The sequence below is a fragment of the Pleurotus ostreatus genome (genome assembly GCF_014466165.1).
Source record: "Pleurotus ostreatus strain PC9 chromosome Unknown scaffold_7, whole genome shotgun sequence".
NCBI lineage: Eukaryota > Fungi > Basidiomycota > Agaricomycetes > Agaricales > Pleurotaceae > Pleurotus > Pleurotus ostreatus.
Genome location: NW_023503162.1, coordinates 1867269 through 1888458, shown reverse-complemented (window position 1 = coordinate 1888458; position 21190 = coordinate 1867269). Strand labels below are relative to the sequence as shown.

Sequence of the window (21190 nt, the reverse complement as noted above, 5' to 3'; positions counted from 1 at the left end):
CCTTGGGGGGGCCTAGGGCGGTTGACGGCGGCTACGATAAGTCAGTTAGGAGCTCTTCCGGTACCTGCGGCTTCGCGGTCAGGGCACTAGCACTGTTATTCGGTCCCTGTGTAGCGCCGGAGAGGAGTGCAGGTTCGTGCGCGGCGCATATGGGAACATAAACCTCCACTTTTTCTGGAATGCGCTAGGGGAAAGGCGGAAGTTTATGTGCAACATTCCATCTTGTAAACTCAGGGATACCACACTCGGGGAACGGGGCTGGCATGTTGCACAGTCAGTCGCACAAGACAAGAGTCATGAATATGCCAGGATATCTATATGATGATGGGTATACTACAATCCGAGAATGGGGTGCAAAGCGTAGATAAAGCTAGAGAACATGAGATGAAGAAATAACAACGATTGCAGCGTTCGTTCATGAGGTGTTCGTGAAAAGGGAAATGTTGACGATCTCGGTCGCTTCTACCCCTTTGGCCCTCTCGCGAAGACGTCCCCATTGCACCCACCAGTTATCGGCCTCATCTTCAGCGTCATACCCGAAAACCTCCTTAATTTCAGCCCATTCTGGAGTTTCTTCCGAATCGTCGGAGGCCTGGAGCGCGTTCAATCCAGCATCTCTTTTCGCCCGCATTGACTGGTCCCTTCCTTGCTGGAATTCGCCAGGTGGCAGTGTCATATACTGCACGATGCCGCACTCGTTCATTATCACTGACGAGCATCGTTGTTGCCTGAGCTCTTCAAACGCCCAGAGGAAGCTCCCTATCTGATCTTCTGAGCGAAGATGGGAAAACAGTTTCGCGAGGACTGCGCCATCCTCGATCGCCAACGCACAGTCCTGTATCGACCCTGGCTGCATGCAAAGATAACGGTTTAGTTCCGGAAGCAGAAATCAAGCGACGAAACGCTAACCGGAATCGGGTGGGCAGCCTGCCCGAGCAACACCATTCGGCCGCTCTCGTGAACCCAGTCCTCCACCGTAGTAAATTCTGCGACAGGTATGCAGCGTGCGGTTTTAGCTAATTGTCCAAGTCGACGTAATCTATGTCGGGAGATCAATCACCATGTCCTTTCTGCCAGGTTGAATGTAGTGACCTACCGAGGTTCGCATTGATCCAGCACGGACCGTAGGCCTTGTATAGGCGTCTGCGTCCGCCAGTCGCTTTCGCATCCATTGACAGGACCGTAGACGTACATAGCAAAGTCTGGATCACTTCCTCCCTACAGTGACCGTTTAGTCGACGTCAGTACAGACAATTGTGCACTGCTTACAGTAGGAAAACCGAGCACAGCATGTCCATTGCCAAACCAAGAAAACATGGTAACCTTCAGATGTTAGTCAGAATCGCGGCCCAGACTAGTCGAGTTCTATGCAAAACCCTTACAAGGTCTTCCTTCCAGATGGTTGTTAACTCAGGGTCATTGACTATAACTGCCTTAGGCACAGTCGTGCTAGACAAAAATGTAGCGATAGTCAACGATAGCAGCGAACAGACATACCTATACATATTTAGTGGTGCGGCTACTGGCGGTTCTATATCCATCACAGACTGCGAGATGCCGCCCATTCCGTCGGCCCCAATGATAACGTCGGCCGTCACAGTGTCGCCAGAGGCCAAAGTGACAGTGCGCCTGTCGGGATCGATGGAGACTACAGGGCAGCCTAAGCGAACTTTGGCACCAGAGGCGATGGCATTGTCGTAAAGCAGATTTCGCATATCGGCATGCTGCCACGCGAAGGTTAAATATGGACGAGAAAAACACGCAGAAATAAAACGTACATGGGCAAAAATGAACTCTCCCCGCGTTTCCCGGAAAACTTCCTCATCCCAGATATGTTTACCAAGTAGTTCGCCAGTGTCGCCTGATGTTATAAGTAAAGGAAAGAAATCAGAGATTGAGGTGACGCACACAGACATAGATCAATCGCCATAGATTTAATTGCTATCTTTCGTAGCTCGTCTTTGAGCCCCCAATGGAAGAGGATCTTCGATAAGTTTGGTGGCATTCGGATGCCACCTGCATCGGAATTCTTGCTTTTCCGTCAGTACGTCGACCGGTTCCGTAAAATGAGGACTTACTGTCATCAAGGCCCTTTCCTGTTCCAAGACAGTCACTTGGTGACCAACCCGACGCAATGCGATGGCGCAGGCGAGGCCCGACATGCCTCCTCCGACGATCAGAAAGCGGATGGCAAGCTCCGTCTGTTTCGGTGACTTCTACCAATACGCGGTTTGTTAAATTTGCTTGGGGAAAATTGGAAGACGACGTACCGGATGGATAGTCATGGTGGGAGGGTGTTTTCTGACTGAGACACCAAGTGGAACACTATTTCAGTAGCTTGTTGTCCGCCGTCCCTTAAAGGGCCCATCCAAGCAACTGACGCCTGAGTACATAATATGCCCATTGTAATGGAAGGATCCCCTGTCCGAAGTCGATCAGATTCACGAATGATCAGCCGATCAGTCGACCGTTAATGGTTAGTTCGTCGGAGTCGTCGCCTGTGAGGAGTCGTCTCGCCAACCACCTGAGGTGTTTGTTTCAAATTGGGATGAAGTATGCAACTCTGTCTGCACGGGCGCGCAGGCTAGTCAACATATATTAGACACGCGCACACACAAACCCTAGCATCTACGATAGATTCCATGCCGCATTTCTTCTTCACTTTATTTCACGAAGGCAGCTTCGTTATCGAACGTCTAATCCAGTAGACAATTAGAACTTACCGGTACTCGAACATAAGGTGGGCCGCGACAAACATGCAGAACACGGAAAGCACCAAAAATCTTGTGCCTGCCAGAAGTCGAAGTGTGAATTTTGTGACGACATGCAGTGGCTTCTAGGTATGACTCGCCTTCGATGCTTCCAGTAAGTCTCTGTAGGAAGAACTGGACGCCATCGGTTCCAATAACGAATCCAACAAGGTTGGCTGCCATCATCATCATCATGTTGCCCACAGCTCCAAGCGCGCATACATGCCGATACCACCAGCGTTGATCATACTGGGAAAAAGCGTGAGTGATATGAACGTGGGACACTCGCCAGATGAATTCATTTGACGAGTGAAAGAGGGCGGGGCAAGGCCGGGGTCGGAAGGCTGAGAAAAATGGACTCACTTTGGAGGCTGGAAGCACAGAACTAGCCAACAATTCCGGAATAATGAACAAGCTAACCAGCCACCCCCATGCCAACAAGCGAAAGGTGAGATCGTGCCATAAGGCTACGAATGTAAAGACGAGAACGCTATTCAAAACCACGCTTTTCGCTCCCCCCATGGGTATGTAAATATATCTTGGAACATACGTCAGATAGAGTGATAAGGTTAGTCAGGGTACAAAAGCTTCACCTGATGATCCACAGGTTATAGCTACGGTGCCAACTTCTCCAAAAGCCAAATGTAGAATAGTTGTTCGCCATACAACGCACCATGTTCTCTGGCGGATCGATATTATCCAAGAGCGCCCAAAGACGAAAGAATCGCCAAGGTATCAGCAGCTACGCGAGAGTTTCGTAAGTGAAAGGTTGAGAATATGGAACAAAATAGTGACCTTCAGCCAGACAATGACGAGATTCCAGAAGCCTATCATACTGATTTCGGCCGGTGTATCCCCTCCCCAAGCCTTCTTGTTCTTGATGGCGACTACATACATGAAATGCAAGATAAATTCCATAGTCAGGAGGGACGCCAGGAATCTCAGCAGATAGCCTAATGTGTACCGCCATGTGACGGACATCGGTTTGCGATGCTAGAAGCTTGTTAAAAACATCCTCCCAGTCGACGCAAAAGAGTGGCTCACCTGCCAGACATAGTCGTTGAACGTCATAATTGGGCCAGCGATATACAACGGCGAATATATGGCGTAAGATAGGTAGTTGATAAACGAATACATTTCCAAAGAATGGACCGTGGATACACGGGTCTTTTCGTTCAGATTGGAGTCTATCTTTACTAATGATATAACCTTCCAAATAGAAATCCATGAACTGAAAACCTACATTGAGTTTTCCGGGGTGCTTGCACGCCCAATGATAGTCCATGCCGAAGGAGACTAACCTCAACATAGTGATATTGAAGCTAATGTACCATCTGGGATATAGGCCGTCCCATTCATCCTAAACGCGATGAGAGGTATGTGTGAATCAGTGGATCGAGTTAAACCTACCAGGAACGAGAGAGCCGGGACGATATCGCCAAAGACGTATCCATGGTATCTGTCGTTGGCGAGCAAAATGGCTCCGTTGAAGGTCCAGATTAGCCACGGAGCCAGTTTCGACGGACCACAGCATTTCGCAATAGCAAAATTTATGGTCAGTATTAGCAATATCTTAAGTATGCTGCTTCCATGCAAAGCAAGAAGCATTAGGATGGAAAATGCGAGGTTGAACGGGATTAAATGGGTAGAATCCGGTTTAGAGGTTCCAGCGACGCGAACGTAGAGAGATTTGAGGGTAAGATAAATTAATGCTGCTGCTGAAAGCGATGGTATATTGGTACGAAACGAACGGTATTGGTCGTCGCTATTGTCCTACGCGTGTCTGCATTAGCGGGATCCGTAGATTCGCTCTCAGGGATGACGCACCACTTTGCGCCCAAACATCCATCCCTTGGAAAGACGGGGTGCATAGAGAGGATAATTAGGGTGCGTAGCTGAGTCCATTAGCGACAAGAAGGTCTGGTCAAGTAACTCAGAAACATACAGCTGCTGAGTGTCATCGGTATCCAGAACATTATGGGTATCACTATGCATGCTATCGTGGCATAACATTTGAATTCGACCGTCTTCCACCGAGGGGGAGAGTGTTTCCTGTCAGTCCTTGTGTCCGGCCGTCGAGACGAAGGTATATCCACGGTAAGGCCAACGATCCCCATATTTTTGTGGTCCTGGTGCTCAAAGTAATTGAGGGAGTGTGGTTGCGGCAAGAACGACTCCAATTCCACTTCGGGGGTGACACCAGAGGTCATACCAGAGCGATAAGGTGTCCACAGTCGGCGCAAGTCCCAGAAACCAGCCAAGCAGTTTGTAGAAGAAGAGTTGAGTGCGGGGATGGTAGTAACGCGAAGGGACAAGTCACGCTGAGCGAGTTTGTCACACGCGACCCTCGCCGCGCCACAAGGAATCCTTGCGTCTCTCTTCGTCGGTTGTCTCGCCGCCATCCCGCCTCAAGCTCACTGCCACCAGTCGGTTGCTTGTATTCCTTTCGGCTGCAAAATCTGACTCTAACACCGCCTGATTAGTGGACGATGTCTCGACGGGCTCAGATTCTGATTACTCCAGGTGAGTTCATCTTCCGGGCTGTTCAAGGACTGTAGATTTATGTGATTTATTAGCTCGGTAAGGTCCCCTTTTCATTGCACGTTGAGAATGATGCTCATGCTCTCCTACGAAGTGGATTTCTTGGTTTCTTTCCTCGAAGGGGAACGAGTACTTTTGCGAGGTCGATGAAGATTTCATTCTCGATCGATTCAACCTGACGGGTTTGAACAACGAAGTGCAAAACTATTCCCAAGCACTAGACTTGATAACGGACAATCTAGGTGCGCAAGACCATGTGTTACACCCCAATATCGGTTCCTCATTGCTACTTCATTGGATAGATGATGAAATCCAAGACGAGCTCCGCGGGACTCTCGATGTCCAGGCTAGAGTACTTTACGGACTTATCCATTCAAGATGGATTGTCACAGCTAGAGGACTAACAAAAATGGTACGTCTACACGGCTAGTTACGTTCGACCAGATTATCTTACAAGACGCTCAGATTGACAAATACAAGCGCGCGGAGTTCGGCCGTTGTCCTCGTGTACTGTGTCAACTGCAGGCCCTCCTCCCTGTAGGGCTCACCGACATACCTTACGAGAAATCTGTCAAGCTTTACTGCGGACGTTGCGAGGATCTGTATTCACCTAAATCATCGCGTCACGGATCGATTGACGGTGCCTACTTCGGCACGACATTCCCTCACCTCCTGTTCCTCGTGTATCCGACCCTCATACCCCCAAAGAGCGGCGCCATGGATCCCGCCCCAAGTTCACGGGACGGGGATAGCCGAAGAACCCGAAGAACGAGAGAGGAGCCCGAACAAGAGGGCGGAGGCGAGATGCTCAGCACTGCGGGTATCGCATTAAAAGCAGAACGATATCGACCCAAGATCTACGGGTTCCAGCTGCACGAAATCGCGAAATTACAGCGGTGGCAGGAGGCAGTTCGAGATCGGTGTGTTCTACTTCTTATCCCACTTGACTGTGAATTGATTGTCTTCGCACAGGCAAATTGCTCGGCTTGAGGAACTAGAAGAACGGCTGTAATGTCCTGTATCCCACCTTGATGGTTTTCTGTACGGGCGTATTTATTTTAATCCATTGATTGCATCCTATCCAACCCCTGATCCTGAGCAGAAACATCAAAATTGTGGTTAAGCTCGTTGCTTTCCTAGGTAAAAAGGCGGGTGCTGTCAGTTCTGGCATAAATAGCTCAACAGCATTGGTGGGAAGACTTTGAAATGCCTTTACAACGAACGACCGTCAAGATTCCCTCCGCTACGCCGGGGTGGCACCTTGATGCCTGGAAATATCTCCCCCAAGGCTTTAAGACACCTCATCCAATAATCATCTTGTCAGCAGCCAGCACGGCTCTCGTACTCCCCTGCAGATTTCATTGACGCTCGGAATATGATAGGGCTCATGGATTCACTGGTACCAAAGAAATGAACCTGGCACCGTATGCAGAGGCTTTCGCATCTGCGGGCTACGCTTGCATTGTCTTTGACTATCGCCGTTGGGGGACATCAGGTGCGTTTCCGTCTATATTCCCCGCAACCCGCCGATTACCCCCATTTGAAGGCGGAACACCGAGAAACTTGGTGAACGTTGCTGAGCAGTTGGAAGACTTTCGCACCGTCATCAAGTACGTCAGATCACAAAACCAATACGATCCCAACAAAATAGTTTTGTGGGGGACCAGTCTTTCAGGTGAGTCTCTCCGCCGGACTATTATTTGGAGAAATAGTCCTGATTGATGGATTTGCAGGAGGGCACGTCATCACTCTTGCGAGCGATGTAAGCCATATGAGGTTATAAGCTTCCGTCCGATGTTGATGATGACGATGAAATAGATATCGCTCAACATTGCGGCAGCAGTCGCACAATGTCCATTCACTGGGGCAGCCTGCAAGGTCCCTTTCGGGCCTGGAATGGTGATGACGCTGTGCGCTGCCGTGTATGACTGGTTCCGCCAGATGTTGGGGCTGGCGCCCTACTACATACCTGCTACTGGGCCACCAGGAACAGTTGGTGCGTTGACGTATGAACATTGCTTTGACCGAATCAGCGAAACCTTCCCTTCCAATGCACAAAGGTGCGTGTCAGGAGTGCTGGACGATGATGCGACGAACTTAAACACACGATTGTAGTCAGAGGAACAACCAGGTAAAATTTATATCGGCTTCCGTAGCCGTTTATTGTCCTGAAGGGATCGCTCCTGTAGGTTTCGGGGGCGTCTGTCTTTGCACTCAGGTCTTATGATCCATCCTCTCGGGCCTCGGAGATTCGCTGCCCGCTACTCATGGTTGTCGCCCAGAATGATAACATCTGCGACTCTTCCAGCACTCTCAAGGTCGCTCAATTGGCTCAAGGGAGTATCAAGATCTCTATCCCCACCGGTGTGACATCTGAGCACGTCTACCCTACAATGAAATTCTAATATCATCTTAGCGGGTCATTTTGATCTCTACAGTGGTCAGCCACACTACGGGGCTTCCCTTCGTGCCCAGATGGATTTTATCCAAGATAATGTTCCTGTGTAGTTCTGCTTACAGAAGAAGCATGCGTTTCGAAGCCTGAAATAGATGCATCATTCGTGGCTGTTGGTCCATATATCAAGACTATAAACACTCCGAAACTTAGAGGCGATACTGCAACTACCCTACCCTCCGCGTGTACTACAGAGACAAGGGCAGGTCTACCAGTATCCAGGGTTAATCGTGCCCATATACTCGTTCGCACCTACACCGCGCAGCTGGCCACCATAGGCAGCAGCATACGCGTTGTAGTAAGCATATGCGTAAGCAGGGTTATACTGGGCAGCGGGCTGCTGGGCTAGAGAGATTTACGACATAAAGTAAGGTGACGGATGAAAAATTGCTGTGAAATGGACGCACGATGGGATACGTGTTGGTTTGGTTTGGGCTTTGCATGAGGAGGTTTGGGCTTTGAAGCAGGATGCTGAGGGCGCGCTGGAGGATGGTGCGTCGATGTAGACGATGAGGATGGCGGCCACGATGAGTTGCTGCCTTGTGAGTGCATGTTGGTGTGAGGTTACAGGATACCAGAGCTGCGCCTTATATACTTGAGCTGAGATGTGCCATGAGACTGACGGACGGACGGACATGCGATGGAAGGTAGGCTGGTGTTAGCCTCGTGTCCAGCATGTTGACAAATGAATTAATTACTGTCCTTGGCTTGCTTGAACTGTGCGTTGATTGATGGTCCTTTGCCCAGCCCTCCGAGCCCTCCGAGCCTTAGGCAAGCCCTATCCTTGCTCCGTTAACGCTGGAAACACAACGCTCCATTAGTGCGCTGCGAAGACGTTTTGACGTGGACACTCTTCAGGACCACCCCCCACACCTGTATCCAGACAGCCGTGGGGTGGCTTGGATGGTCTATCCATCACATACTCTGATCCCCTCATTGGCTCCTCCTCCCCGAATCCCCATTCTTGAATCTTCATTGATGCTTCAACCCATTGATTAATAACGTGCAACACGAGTGAACGTACGAACACGCGATCTGGCACTTTCAGCAACATTCGACCATATTCTATTCACTGCGAAACATCAAATATGGCCAATTCCGACATGTTCTGTTGCCAGTGCGTGTTAGTAGAGACAATGAAGCGCACGCGCCTCAAAGCTTGGAAGTAAATACAGGCGCTTATTTAATCTCCTTGTCAGTGACTTTGCCTCAGTGACCATCAATGTCGAATTTGTATCGCTCAGCAATGAGTGCTCGTCTTGCCAAGCTTCCTCCAGATCTACCACAGACAAGTGACGACGGCGAGGAGGAAGAAGAGGAACTCGACTCAGTCGGAGCGTTGCCAGGCAGTGGTCTGGGTCCTCCAGCAATGCAAGTCTTAGCCTGATCAGCAAAGCATTTCGGAATATACTCATATGGGAGTCATATTCTTGTACTAAGGCCCGCACGACATCCCCGTACGAAACCCAAACGAGAACCGAACCCTGCCTTTGCGCCCATTTCTGCTGAAGGCCTCTTCGATAGCGCTGCTCAAGTCCAGGTAGAAGCCAGGGGGCTCGACGTTCGAGTGTATTATACACCGCCGAAATTCGCCGATGGGACTGTCATGGTTTGCCACCACGGCGCTGGGTACTCCGGCCTCAGTTTTGCGTGTTTCGCAAAAGAAATAGCGGATATGACCAGAGGAGAGTGTGGTGTCCTCGCATTTGATGCAAGGCGACATGGTAAGTAGTTCCATGTGTCTCAACGGTTTCTCATATCTAGCGTCTTGTTAGGGAAGACGACTGCTTCGTCCGATGACGAGAATCTCTCAATCGATGTTCTCGTCGACGATCTCTATGAACTCGTTCGGACTACGTTCCAGACACCCAAAGACGCGCCTACCCTTGTAGTGAGTATTTGAAAGGAGACTCTGGGAACCTTCCATTCATGATCCAAAGTTGATTGGACATAGCATGGGAGGCTCGGTCATAACGAGAGCGTGTCCAAAGTTACAGGACGGGGGCTACCGAGTGACTGGCGTCACAGTCATAGACGTTGTAGAGGGTGTGTGATAATATCTTCGCCTTCTAATTATCAACTCATTGACATTGTCCTAGGTTCCGCTATTGATGCTCTTCCTCACATGCACAGTCTTCTTAACGCACGTCCGGATGGCTTTGATTCTTTAGAGGAAGCCATTGAATGGCAGTGAGCTATCTCCCTCTATTATATTTGTGCCACAGCGGCCAATGATACATCGTCGTAAGCGTGACAACAAATACCATCCGCAATGTACGCTCGGCCAGGATATCCATCCCCTCGATCTTCAAAGCATCAGAGCCGAAATCGCCCCTCGTTCCTGCATATGTGTGGAGGACGCCTTTGCGATCTACCGCACCTTACTGGACCAGTGCGCACTGTGATTTTCGTGGCTTGATTCTATCTTGACTGATCACACATCCAGGCTGGTTCAAAGGTTTATCTTCCACTTTCCTGGCTGCTCGAACGGCAAGATTGCTGGTTTTGGCTGGGCACGATCGCCTTGACAAGGAATTGATGATTGGCCAGATGCAAGGCAAGTTCCAACTGATGGTTATTCCGGGTGTCGGCCATATGGTCCAGGAAGTATGTTCACTGCACATAGTTTGGCTATCGCCTGTTTACAAATCCTACTCTCATTTGCCAGGATGATCCAACTCGGCTTGCCGAGATCGTGGTGGAATTTTGGAGGCGGAACGAGCGCGTTGTCGCTGGAGTGAAGAGAGTAGGCGAGAACTGAGGGTATAATTAATGATGGTATGGGTAATGGAACAATAAAGGGATGTGTACGATCGCCATATAGACGTTCGAAAGGCTAATGAGTGTCAAGTATGCCATACACAGGCAAGGCAAGCGATGAAAAATACAACGTAGGTAAAGAGATACATAGGATACTAGTTTTGGTGTTGATTATCGGTACTTTTTCGAGGAGGCTAATGATACAGATACAGTAAAATATCGGTCAAGGAGAGGTTTCGTAGCATTAGTCCTCGAAGCACGATTTGAGGCGCTGGGTCTCCGCGACAGAATGGAAAATGTTTCGCCGACGATTCTGCGCCACTGTATCAACAAACTTTAGGAAGAGTCATGAGACGTTATGTTGCAGACTTACAGGCACCGGCGTCCTCCATACAATTTACCGAGTGCAGTCCCGCTATAGCTGCTTCGAGTTGCTAATCACAGGATGAGAAGGTATATCGGAACGGCTATGATTATAGCCTACCTCAGCAGTCTCATCATAGACGGCGTTGTTATGGAAGAAGCGCGCCCATGCGAGTAGTTCATCTTCAGAGACTGAAGAACGCACTCTACGGCAGTAAAGACACGTCATAAGAAACTTGGGATGACGAGCAAGGGAGTATGAACACTCACACATGGGCAGCGAAGCGAATTCCTAAGCGAACAGCTTCGTTGGAGGTCTTGCGGTTGACAAAAAGGTGCTTGAGTGCCGCGACGATGAGGTTATCTGCCTTGCGCGTCGAAGGCTGTGGTGACGACTTCGTATACGACTCCTATAATAGGCTGGATTGGGACGGGCAAGAACCTAAGAAAAGTATTTCAACTTACAACGGAGCGGCGAAGACATTCGGCTTCATAGCAGTAACGCTTGGCCAAGGATTCACTTGTGGAGCCAATAATGCTCTTCATATGGAAGTCGAGCCTGAATCAAAAGAAACGCGTGCTCAGTCAAGAGTTTACGCGGATATAGAGGGGTGGCCATACGTGACAAACGTCTTGCGGAGGTTGATGATAATTTCTTCATCGAAGAGCATCCAATTGCTGAGTAGGAGATCAAGGTGGAGGATGGCTTGGTTCCAGTGTTTTCGCGCAGACTTCATCCAAGCTTTGGTCACTTCAGGTGAATATGAGGAACAGGATGAATTCGAGGAATTGGAGGATGATGAGAGTGTGGACATTTCAGAATTAGCGGTGGAGGGGCGTCTGGGTTTCTTGGCCTGAGGTGAAACGGGAGGTGGGGAGAGGGAATATCGCTCGAAGGTTTTTGAAGCTGGCGGAACGCGGGACGCGTTGGCACGTTGAGGGAGGATTGGTGGCGTAGACGAGAGTCGGAAGGATGTGAACTGGCCGGGACTCCGAGGAGAGGGAGATCCCACACCAGTGGGAGTTAGGATGTACAATTCTGATGTTCTCAGAGAGGGCGCCATGAAGGGTCCAATAGCCGACATGTTAGGAAGTAGGGTTATTACAGTGAGTGGGGAGATGAGTGCGAGCCTTGACGTTGATACCCGAGAACCTAGCGGCGACGAAGAAGTTGGTCTGGCGAGCAGCTCAACTCAAAGTCTTGGTTTATATCTGAGTGAGTGACACGCAGGACCCTTTCCCCCAGGTTTCCCCATAAGCGGTGCGGGGAATGATCGGAGACTCGCCAGAGCACCACTCCAGCAAGGAGGAAATAGTCTGCGACTTAGGAAAACGCCCGAATAATCCCCAATCATTTAAGCTCGTCAAACAGGGTGTCCACGATTCGGAGTTTCTGGCAGGCTTTGGTTCGGAAAATGTCAGGCTACCCAAATGAACGCCATTTTTACCATGGAGGGCGCAGTACCTAGGATCGCTGGCCGCGATGGGACATCGAGGACGATTGATGGGAGGTTGTTCCCAAAAAGAGATTGCCGCCGAGGTGGCAAGGCCAAGCTCTCTGGCATATTTCGACTGGTTCACTATATGGGTAGTCGGTGAACTAATAATGTTCTCCGCACTGCGTAACTCACTGGGGACTTCACTGGAAGCTTTCTGGAACATTGATCTGATTAGTTGATTTCGCGTAAACACTACATATTGACCAAACCGAGGAAAGACCGTATGTTTGAAAACCGACTTGGAATATTGTGTGAGTCATGAACATTGTAGAGACACTGGGTTTATGTCTGATATGTCTGATAAGTAGATGCGTTCCTTCAAGAAGGTTGATCGGACGCTGAACTAAGGTTGTTTGTGTCGCAAATATGCCCCTAACTACTACTCCTAACGCCTCAAGAAATCGAATAGATTCTTCCTCAAGCGAGATGGGACCAGGAGAGTTGGCCACAGTCTCCTCTGTGAGACCGTACATATAGAGCTGTTATTAGCTCTCCTATGTGGTATGCAGTATGTGGCCCAGTCGAGGGCCCAAGCGTGGGCTGTGGCGAAGTTGTGGCAATATCGCATGTGGCTCACGCACATAAATAACGTTCTGTTCTTCCTTCCATTCTTGAATTTCAACTATCACCTCAGCTCTGACTTGAATCATGCCTTTTGTAGTAAGCTTTCCCACTTACATCGTCCTTCTGCATCCTCTCATCAGTAACTATCTGGCGTCAGACGTCAAATACCACAGGTGAAAATAACAAGAACACTTCTTCGATACAGCTAATGAGTGGGCCAATAACTCTCGGGCCGCTCCGAATTGCAAAGGTGAACCTTGTTCTACGCTTTATGGGGCGCCCATCATACCTAGCTATATTTGCAGTGCCAAGCAATGGAAGGAGCACAGTGCATGTGTTCCCACATTGAAGCACCGCAACTGCATGAAAGCTTGAGCGAAGTAAGTGATCTTTCCAATTTTTGAACCGTTGCTTATTATCGTGGGTGAAGATATGGGCGAATTTATGCTTGGATGATCCACATCCGAGTATGTGGCACCGGAAATGCAAGTTAGAGGACTTATCTCCACCCCGGGGGCGTTATATGATCACTTTCAATTCTCAGTTCCCGCCGGACCGGGACTATGGAAGTGCGATTGGCGTCTCAGTGACTCAGCTGATCCTTGGGCGCATTACCATAGTGGATCCAGACGCCCGGCCAATACCTGCAAGCAATGCGGACACAATCAAAGTCATAATAGTGGTAAGTGGCCTTGGTGATCTAAGCCAATAAGATGCTAACCTCGTGGGTTGAAACGTACCAGTGGAAAGACCAACAGGCGAAATTGGCTACAATTCGTGTCAGATGTCCACACGGAGAGATCTCAAGGTGGTATCTCGCATATGAGGTGTGCTGTCGAGTGGCACAATACTTCTGCTCTGTGAGTACTACTGTACGCAGCTCGCGTACATCGTTTGCTGACTGATGGATGCGAATAGCCACAATTTCCCGGACAACTGCAATTGTGGTCTTTCTTGCAGAACCTACGTTTGATTAGTCTGGTCAGGCAAGGGGACACATATAGAGCCCACATTGCAGCCGTAGACATTTCGAATATGTAATAGATACTTGTAACTGTACTCATGCTTACTTTCGTACCAAGTATTGGTGTCTCCTGAACCATATCAGGGGTGTCACGCGTGATATAGTGGACATTTTCTGGATTCTGGTGCTAGTATCGCCCGATGTGGCCTTCTAATGAGCAAGAATTCTCATCGGCCTGATGGTCTAGTAGTATGATTCCTTGTTAGGGCGTTGTTGCGAAAGCGACTTGCAATATCGAGGAGGTCCCGGGTTCAATTCCCGGTCAGGCCCGTCGCATATCTTTTTCGTATGGAGAAATTTTGTCGTCTCGTCGCGACGTCTCAGCCCAATGGTATCAGTTTCTCCACGGGAATCAAGTTTACAAGGTATATCACGGTGCTCTACATGTTAACTATATATATATCTACCTCTCAAAATCAAAATCCGGCTTTCCTCCGTGTCGGCCTCCTGCCACCGACTCTAGACTTGCCCTTACTCTCAACATCAGCATCCACTGTATCGCCTAAAAGATCCATCAAACGCTGTCTTTCTTCGCGCTGTTTGGGATCCTCGTACTTTATGCCGACAATTTCGTCGCGCACGGAACCTTGACTAGTATCTTCGTTCATGTCGTCGGAGGCATGTCGATGATTCAGGTTATAGGGTCCGAAGGGGTCAACGGTCGTCCCGGGTGTATTAGCGACACGTATTTCTGAAGTCTGCCTTGCCTGTCCCTAATGAAATAAGAGAAATATATTGAGCCCTTGAACAATTGAGGATGGGGAATGCTCGCGAGAAAGTTACCTTTGATCTCTGCGGCCTTGCTCTTTTGGCCCGCGTGCCAGCGGCTCCGCTGGTACCCGCCTGTACAGTAGGATCCTCGTCGCTTTCCCTCCGCTTCCCCAGTAAGCTTGTCAGGCTTTTCTGCAGGGCTATCGCGGCTTCTGCGGACATCTTTGTAGGCGACGGAATGTGTCTCCCTTGGGATCCTTTGGAAGGCGACGATGGCACCGTCTGTCGGCCACCATCAACGTCACCGGGGAGCTTCATAGGGGAAGGTGAACTCGAGGAGGGAATACGGAGGTTATCTCGTTGGTCATCATCCTGGAATGGATTACTTCGATGTAAAGGATCCGGCGCAACGTGGAGAGGGGCGTAGGGCTGAGAAGGGGATAGAGAGGGGTGCTCTGGGGAATGACCAAGAGCGTCTGGTGAAGGAGCATGATCCTTGGGAGAAATTACATCCGACGAAGCCCCCGACAACGTATTCTTCGTTGGCGCAACATGTAACCTTTTCGTAGTTTCAGCATCCAGGAGTCCATTCGGAACTCCAAAGGCAGATTTTGGAACAACTTCCGAAGCTTGAGAGGGTACAGCAATGGCGAATTCCGGGGTAGCCAGAGTCGATTCATCTTGTGTCCCACCTAACCGAGCGTCAACAACAGCCATCGTCTTCGGAAATTATCACCTACTGTTGGTGATATCGACAATGGGAGACTCGATTGCCTTTCCTTTCCCTTTGTTTGTTTTGCCTGGATCAAGAACCGCCTCTTGAATCGCACCGCCTGGACCTACTCGGAAGCCAGAGACAGGAATAATCTTCCCCGTCTTCGCTATACCTTCAAGCCATCCCATATTGACTACGGGGATGCCCCACTCTTTCGCCTTCTCGAATTTAGCGCCTGTACCCGCCGGACATAGTAGGTGCGTCGACCGCCGGGAAAAATTGGGCGAAATTAAGATACCTAAGTAAACCGTAAATCAACCCAGGACGTTTCCTTCAAAGCATCAACATACCGAGTGCCTTGGCCAGCCGTTTTACACAGCATACTTCGCTCTGATCCAAACCAGAAAGGCTTACAACGATCTTGCCTACGCCTTATGCAATGATCGTGGTGAACTGAACGCAGATGACGAAAATAGATAACTACTTACCAGGTATGGACCGTCGAAGCTCCAAGGGAGCAAACGTGATATTCTCGGATGGTGAGATGATGCGCTCCTCGAACATACACCGTTCGAGCCAGCATTCCGTCCGATATTTCTGTCGTTCTGTCTGGGATGCTTCGTCGTGATAATACTTGCTTCCACTAAGGAACACATATGTCTACCAAGGGACGCAATAGATTAAACGAGGACACTCACCTGACGAGCCTGACTAAAATGTAATCGACTTCGACATTGGCGGCGGCCTTTTCTCCAACCAGCCGTCCACCTTGACTCTCGATGGCCTCACGGACGCTGGAACAGCTGGCCTCTCCGAGAGCACGGAAAATCTTGCCCGAATATAGCAACCCAGGCACTGCAGGTGCTCGCTCGGACTCTGACATCTCAATGTCGCCGGCATCAGGCATGGGAGCCAGCGGCTCGAAAGGGCCGCTGTGCTCCTCCAGCGCACCGATCTCAGGAGACGGGCTTCGCGACGACGGTGGAGCCCTATGGGGAGAAGACGACGGACCGGGCTCTCCAGGACCCTCAACGACGCCATTACGCGGGCCATCCTTACCGAAAGAAGCTCCTTTCGATAGCGCAAGCGCAGGTATCGTCTTCGTACGTCTGAACCCCTGCGAAGCAGGTTCGGCGAATGAGTTGGCACGTCGGAATTTGTCTATGACGCTCTTCCTCTGACCGTTCTGAGAAGGAGACTCCGGCTCCGCGCCAATGTGAGCCATGATACTTCGGACTTTCGTCGGGCTCCTGGCCAACTTTCCGCCCGGACTAATTTCATAGCCACGAACTTTCAGCAAGCTCTCCCAAAGTTGAAGTGTCACTGCTGGAAGTACTTTCACTGAGGCCGCCTCTTCGGGATCTTGTTCATCACCATGGGGCTTTGGTGCAATGATTGAAGATGAATCTGCTAGTGATGAGGGGATCGAGTCTTCAAAAACTGTAGTGGGTTCTACGAGAGAAAAGAGGAGATGAGTCTTGAAGGGTATATCTACGTGAGTGTAGTACATACGTGCAGTAATTGTCTTGCGTTCAGGTCGAGGCCTCCGCACCTGGTACTTGTCTTCGTCAAACCTGCCGCCAAACTCTAAAGAGTCCCAAAACCACTCCTCCCAGACCAGAAGAATGGGAGGTTTTGCCTCGCCAGTTGAGTTGAACTTCTCAGCATATCGCATCTTGTCCGTCTCCTCCTCCCCTGAGCAAAGCAGATGCGTAACGCGCACAGGTCTCTCGAGATTTTTGACATACGTCCCACCATGTTCAGTGACGAGTCTGTGGATCTGGGTACGCCTAGTGATATCGGTGATGCCTGAGGGGCATAGAACAATGTCCGAGAACACGGGCAGTCTGTGTTTATTCGTCATCTGAGAGCAAAGGTCAAATGGCTGAGCACTCAAAAGAAGTGAGACTCACCTCTGCCACATCTACGTCGTCGCCGCGCAGCCAGACCTGAAAGCACTCTGTTATCCACGACGGCTGTAGGATCGGAATCTTGCGTTCTACGGCACACTAGCCACTGGAATGAGACAAGCGGGATTGAGTTGAAGCTGACGTACCATATATTTTGCTCCGCCGTGGCCGACAGCAACAAGATGGGTAACCCTGTCCGTAAACGCAGACATTGCAAGAGCGCCAAGTTCCACGGCTTGTTTGAATAGCGTCGGCTGCACGCCCGCCCGTCAGTCGTTTGGTACCTAGTAGCTCGAGCCGCGCACCTTGTCAGCGATTCCCGTGGCACACACAACCACGCCGCGCAGCGGTCTCGGAGTGTAGTCGTTGTAGTTGTCGTCACTTCCGAACTGGCTCTCGTCTACCAAGCATACGCTTTCGTCCGCGCGCAGGGCGTTCTTCCGTGAATTGGATGGCGACTGCTGTGCGGGCCGCAGCTTGACATTGGGGACCTGTGAACGCGTTAATGAGCACCCACAGAGTACGTCGTCTACAGAACTTGCACCTTCGCGGATTTGTTGCTGCGCCGCCGCATCTACGTTGTGGACGTTGTTCACGACTTGTTATGGTCAGACAGTTCCCTGCATCAGTTGTTGGGCTTCCATCACGTGATCACATGAGGGCAGGGCAAAACGCGTCAAACTCAGAATTGACCTTCACTGCAACGAACAGTGACCAAACACAACAGGTTTTCACCCAAGGTCAACAGTGTTAGAGACAAAGTCAGGCGGGCCGCTGGCCTCTCCCTTCAGCTTGACACGGACGGCTCTAGTGAGCGTACTAATAGAACTATTATTCAATCTCTCCGTTTTGTTGTCGATCATCATTCAAGTTGATGACCAGCCTAACTTTCAATGATACAGATGCAGAGTTGGTGCAGAATACAGTGATACGTAGTTGATAGACAGTCAAAGGCAGAATTAAGAGAAGAGTAAATAGGACGGGAAGGGAAAGTAAATGTAAATACGATGATGAAGGAAACAAGGAAAAGGTCACAAGTTGGACTGGACTGCGTCCGGAAAGATACGTAGGATAGCAAAGCGAATCAAAGAATTTCATAGTGAATCCTGAAGGCACGCGTATCAGGCTCGTCGAGGTTATCGAGGTCAAGAAGACCGAGAATACGGATCTTGCGTAGGATATCGAAGGCACGGAGGAACTGGGCGGGCTTGTTGATGTTCTCAGTATCGGGACCAAGGCATCGGAACTTAGAGTAGGTTTCGATTGCTCTGTCAGCTAACGGTTGGGGGAAATATAGCCTGGCGATACTCACGCGCCACAAGTGGTTCAAAACGGCCCAGGCAGCCGCGTGCGCGAGCGCCCATAGGGGCAATGTGTTCCCCTCGTAAGATCTAACTGGGAATCGCACGATGTCGAAGGAATTGGGAAGCATCTCAATGCCCCATGCCTAACAATCGCGCGTTCGTATCAGGTGAATAGCGAGCATATTTGGATCGAACACATACGCCGACGTTGAGAGTGAACCAAGGCAATTGGCATTTGGTCAATGGACGTGCCTCTGGGTCAATGAGGTTCGCACGTCCCAAGAGGACATCGATAAGAGCGACACCAGGAAGCCCTGCATTGTTTAGCGAATCAAAGGATACGAAATGCTGACCTTGTCTAAATGGATCATAAACCATACTGTTGAATACTGCTGCGTGCTCTTCGTCGACGCTAGGGTACTCCACGAGGTCTTGATCATGAGAGAATAACTGTGCCGATAGCAGATCAGTACGCGCACGAACGGCGTAGATTGTGGGGGACTCACACGCTGTATGTGCTCTCTAAAGCGCTCTTCACTGCACGCATAGGATGCCCCAGTTCTCACCCTCTTAAACCCTAGTCAGTCAATGGTAACCGAAGGATTCGAGAGACTGCCATGCCTGGTACGTTCCGGCCCTTGGGATTTGGGTAGGTTCAAAGCTGTCATCAAACGGGAGAAAAGCATCATCAGGTACAATTCTGCGACGAAAAAAAACTATGGTTCCATAACTGTAAACTTCATATGCAGTTTGCTAGTTCATGATCAGCTTCTCGAGCGCGTCTCGTGGTTGAGCCACTCACCATTTTATCGGTGCTAGTGAGTTTGTTGGTGGAGCTCTGGGTGGAAGGATATGGGAACAGGAAGAGGGAAGAGAAACCAAAGGGCTTTTATATATTGCACGAACCTCTTCGACTAGTGTCATATTTGGTTGTATGGCCTTTGCATGAAGCAGCCGAAAGAAAGACAAAGCGCGCAGCCACATAGGTGCTGTGTCTACGCTGGCCTTGAAAGAAAGCAACACTGGTGACTATGTTACCAAGCGATAGACAAATCAGCGCTCAGGGTCAAGGAAGAAAGGGATGGCCCAACGTACCGCCCGTGCTACAATCAAAGAAAGGAAGTGAGTAGAAGGTTCAACAATGGCTCATGATGAATGGAGTGTGCAGCAAGGGCAGGGGTCCTGGAGGAACGAAGTCTATAACAATACGCAAAGTGACAAATAAAAACACAACTAAGTTTTAGTATAGAAATATCGATATATCAAGTCCAAGAAGAGACGCAGGGGGATGCAGATATCAATGAGCAGCAGGAATTGTAACCTTTTCTTCAGTTACGTATCCTAATTGAACATTCCAATTGATTCTGTCAGTACTCCTACGTAGTAGGGGTCAGTCAACTCCTTGGCAAAGGGGGGCATCAGGGGGCGTACCACAAACAGAGAAGGCGCAAGCGACTGAAGGTTTCGGGCAGACCGAGATCACCAAACTTACTCGCTTCGGAGGGCTTATGAGTCTAATTAGAGTGAGCGTGGAATTCATCAGGATGAAAGCAGAAACTCACAGTGAAAAGCATCATGCAATGTACCGCCACTAGAAAAGCTAATGTTCGCCTAGTGATGAAACTGCCATGGAAATTCTGGTGGTCGACCCCGCATTGGCAGTGCACTAGAATACGGTGTTCTTGCATGGGGTAGCCTGGCCACTAAGATTACGAAATATGTTTAGAACTTGTTGGACATTCGTTAGCGCAGATGCGGGCCCTCACATTGATGATCAGATTGATGTAATTGCGATATGTTGGTCGTATGGGATGATCGTGTTGACCTTTCATGTACCCTCTGCCAAACAGCATCTGTAAGAGCGATATCCCCGAATGGTAACTTCCAGAGAAGTTGACAGTGTCAATATGGTCACGGCGCTTCGGAATCCGATCGTAATGCAGTACTCGCATCCAATGATCTCGATCGTGCTTTGGGAAAGTTCGTGTCCTTTTTTCCGCGTTCTGAACAATCGAAGTCGGGGGTAGTTGGGCTCAGCATGGCACGCGGACAGGAAGAATGGGAGATAAGCACCTTGAGACGTGTCATGTACGCGTCTATCCAATGTGATATCCCACTGATACAGTAGTCATCGCCACACTGCATGCAAATCAGGATGAATAGGTGGTTCAAGAAACCGGAAGGCTATCGTACCGGGATTTTGCTGACTGGCAAGGGGTTTAGTAGAAGGTCCTCGAAATACTCTTGCTGCGAGCGACGTTCGGAAGCTCGCTTCGCCGGAAGCATTGACCCGAGAATACTCAGGAAAGAAGGCTAACAATAACGCTGAGGATCAATTTGTGTAAGTGATTCTCCCAGACTCACGCCTGAAGATCGTTTTCGCTTCGAAGATGTTGTTGAGCTACCATCCTGCATGATACTGCGTTGACATTGGCACCAAAGAGTCATGGAAAACGTCTGCGTACCTTTGCGTTGGAAGAGCAGCTCGACTCAGAAGAGTTGCTCGGTGTTATGCACAGCTGTTGCTGCTAGCAAGGAAACGTTGGAAAACGAGCACACACTAATATAGATAAGACAAACCTCTACCGCGGCCA

At 49.8% G+C, this 21190-nt stretch overlaps 10 protein-coding genes and 1 non-coding gene across 11 annotated transcripts; 4 read left to right on the top strand and 7 right to left on the bottom strand.

The window, feature by feature from the left end:
• Nucleotides 1-415: 415 nt before the first annotated feature.
• Nucleotides 416-2285, bottom strand: PC9H_009881 (uncharacterized protein; the record flags this gene model as incomplete). The annotated part of the gene is made up of 10 exons (XM_036779378.1): nucleotides 416-850; nucleotides 910-1039; nucleotides 1097-1218; nucleotides 1270-1323; nucleotides 1383-1449; nucleotides 1498-1724; nucleotides 1779-1861; nucleotides 1909-2029; nucleotides 2079-2216; nucleotides 2271-2285. 10 exons carry the CDS (start codon nucleotides 2283-2285, stop codon nucleotides 416-418), a joined length of 1392 nt encoding a protein of 463 aa, XP_036628767.1.
• Nucleotides 2286-2696: 411 nt separating this feature from the next.
• GUP1 (glycerol transporter) lies at nucleotides 2697-4960 on the bottom strand (the record flags this gene model as incomplete). The annotated part of the gene is made up of 9 exons (XM_036779377.1): nucleotides 2697-2999; nucleotides 3114-3288; nucleotides 3344-3492; nucleotides 3546-3743; nucleotides 3795-3941; nucleotides 3994-4110; nucleotides 4161-4523; nucleotides 4578-4645; nucleotides 4696-4960. 9 exons carry the CDS (start codon nucleotides 4958-4960, stop codon nucleotides 2697-2699), a joined length of 1785 nt encoding a protein of 594 aa, XP_036628766.1.
• A 279-nt stretch (nucleotides 4961-5239) lies between these two features.
• CKB2 (casein kinase 2 regulatory subunit) lies at nucleotides 5240-6303 on the top strand (the record flags this gene model as incomplete). Its single annotated transcript, XM_036779376.1, has 5 exons — nucleotides 5240-5293; nucleotides 5386-5533; nucleotides 5594-5703; nucleotides 5757-6211; nucleotides 6264-6303. The coding sequence occupies 5 exons, from the start codon at nucleotides 5240-5242 to the stop codon at nucleotides 6301-6303; spliced, it is 807 nt and encodes a 268-aa protein (XP_036628765.1).
• Nucleotides 6304-6497: 194 nt separating this feature from the next.
• On the top strand, nucleotides 6498-7696 carry PC9H_009878 (uncharacterized protein; the record flags this gene model as incomplete). Its single annotated transcript, XM_036779375.1, has 6 exons — nucleotides 6498-6610; nucleotides 6674-6786; nucleotides 7025-7053; nucleotides 7110-7351; nucleotides 7407-7422; nucleotides 7481-7696. 6 exons carry the CDS (start codon nucleotides 6498-6500, stop codon nucleotides 7694-7696), a joined length of 729 nt encoding a protein of 242 aa, XP_036628764.1.
• Nucleotides 7697-7954: 258 nt separating this feature from the next.
• On the bottom strand, nucleotides 7955-8298 carry PC9H_009877 (uncharacterized protein; the record flags this gene model as incomplete). Its single annotated transcript, XM_036779374.1, has 2 exons — nucleotides 7955-8091; nucleotides 8154-8298. 2 exons carry the CDS (start codon nucleotides 8296-8298, stop codon nucleotides 7955-7957), a joined length of 282 nt encoding a protein of 93 aa, XP_036628763.1.
• Nucleotides 8299-8968: 670 nt separating this feature from the next.
• Nucleotides 8969-10507, top strand: PPE1 (carboxyl methyl esterase activity protein; the record flags this gene model as incomplete). The annotated part of the gene is made up of 8 exons (XM_036779373.1): nucleotides 8969-9117; nucleotides 9187-9470; nucleotides 9522-9637; nucleotides 9687-9792; nucleotides 9846-9936; nucleotides 9996-10138; nucleotides 10193-10353; nucleotides 10415-10507. 8 exons carry the CDS (start codon nucleotides 8969-8971, stop codon nucleotides 10505-10507), a joined length of 1143 nt encoding a protein of 380 aa, XP_036628762.1.
• A 243-nt stretch (nucleotides 10508-10750) lies between these two features.
• On the bottom strand, nucleotides 10751-11954 carry PC9H_009875 (uncharacterized protein; the record flags this gene model as incomplete). Its single annotated transcript, XM_036779372.1, has 6 exons — nucleotides 10751-10827; nucleotides 10880-10940; nucleotides 10991-11075; nucleotides 11140-11279; nucleotides 11335-11428; nucleotides 11491-11954. The coding sequence occupies 6 exons, from the start codon at nucleotides 11952-11954 to the stop codon at nucleotides 10751-10753; spliced, it is 921 nt and encodes a 306-aa protein (XP_036628761.1).
• A 2174-nt stretch (nucleotides 11955-14128) lies between these two features.
• PC9H_009874 lies at nucleotides 14129-14226 on the top strand. Its single transcript has one exon. It is a non-coding gene; the product is annotated as a tRNA-Pro (tRNA).
• A 146-nt stretch (nucleotides 14227-14372) lies between these two features.
• On the bottom strand, nucleotides 14373-17866 carry PC9H_009873 (uncharacterized protein; the record flags this gene model as incomplete). The annotated part of the gene is made up of 11 exons (XM_036779371.1): nucleotides 14373-14669; nucleotides 14740-15359; nucleotides 15408-15680; nucleotides 15733-15813; nucleotides 15871-16025; nucleotides 16081-16813; nucleotides 16895-17246; nucleotides 17296-17391; nucleotides 17439-17546; nucleotides 17598-17783; nucleotides 17837-17866. The coding sequence occupies 11 exons, from the start codon at nucleotides 17864-17866 to the stop codon at nucleotides 14373-14375; spliced, it is 2931 nt and encodes a 976-aa protein (XP_036628760.1).
• Nucleotides 17867-18376: 510 nt separating this feature from the next.
• PC9H_009872 (uncharacterized protein) lies at nucleotides 18377-19143 on the bottom strand (the record flags this gene model as incomplete). The annotated part of the gene is made up of 4 exons (XM_036779370.1): nucleotides 18377-18538; nucleotides 18605-18739; nucleotides 18798-19046; nucleotides 19105-19143. 4 exons carry the CDS (start codon nucleotides 19141-19143, stop codon nucleotides 18377-18379), a joined length of 585 nt encoding a protein of 194 aa, XP_036628759.1.
• Nucleotides 19144-19893: 750 nt separating this feature from the next.
• Nucleotides 19894-20170, bottom strand: PC9H_009871 (uncharacterized protein; the record flags this gene model as incomplete). Its single annotated transcript, XM_036779369.1, has 3 exons — nucleotides 19894-19972; nucleotides 20028-20110; nucleotides 20159-20170. 3 exons carry the CDS (start codon nucleotides 20168-20170, stop codon nucleotides 19894-19896), a joined length of 174 nt encoding a protein of 57 aa, XP_036628758.1.
• Nucleotides 20171-21190: the final 1020 nt, after the last annotated feature.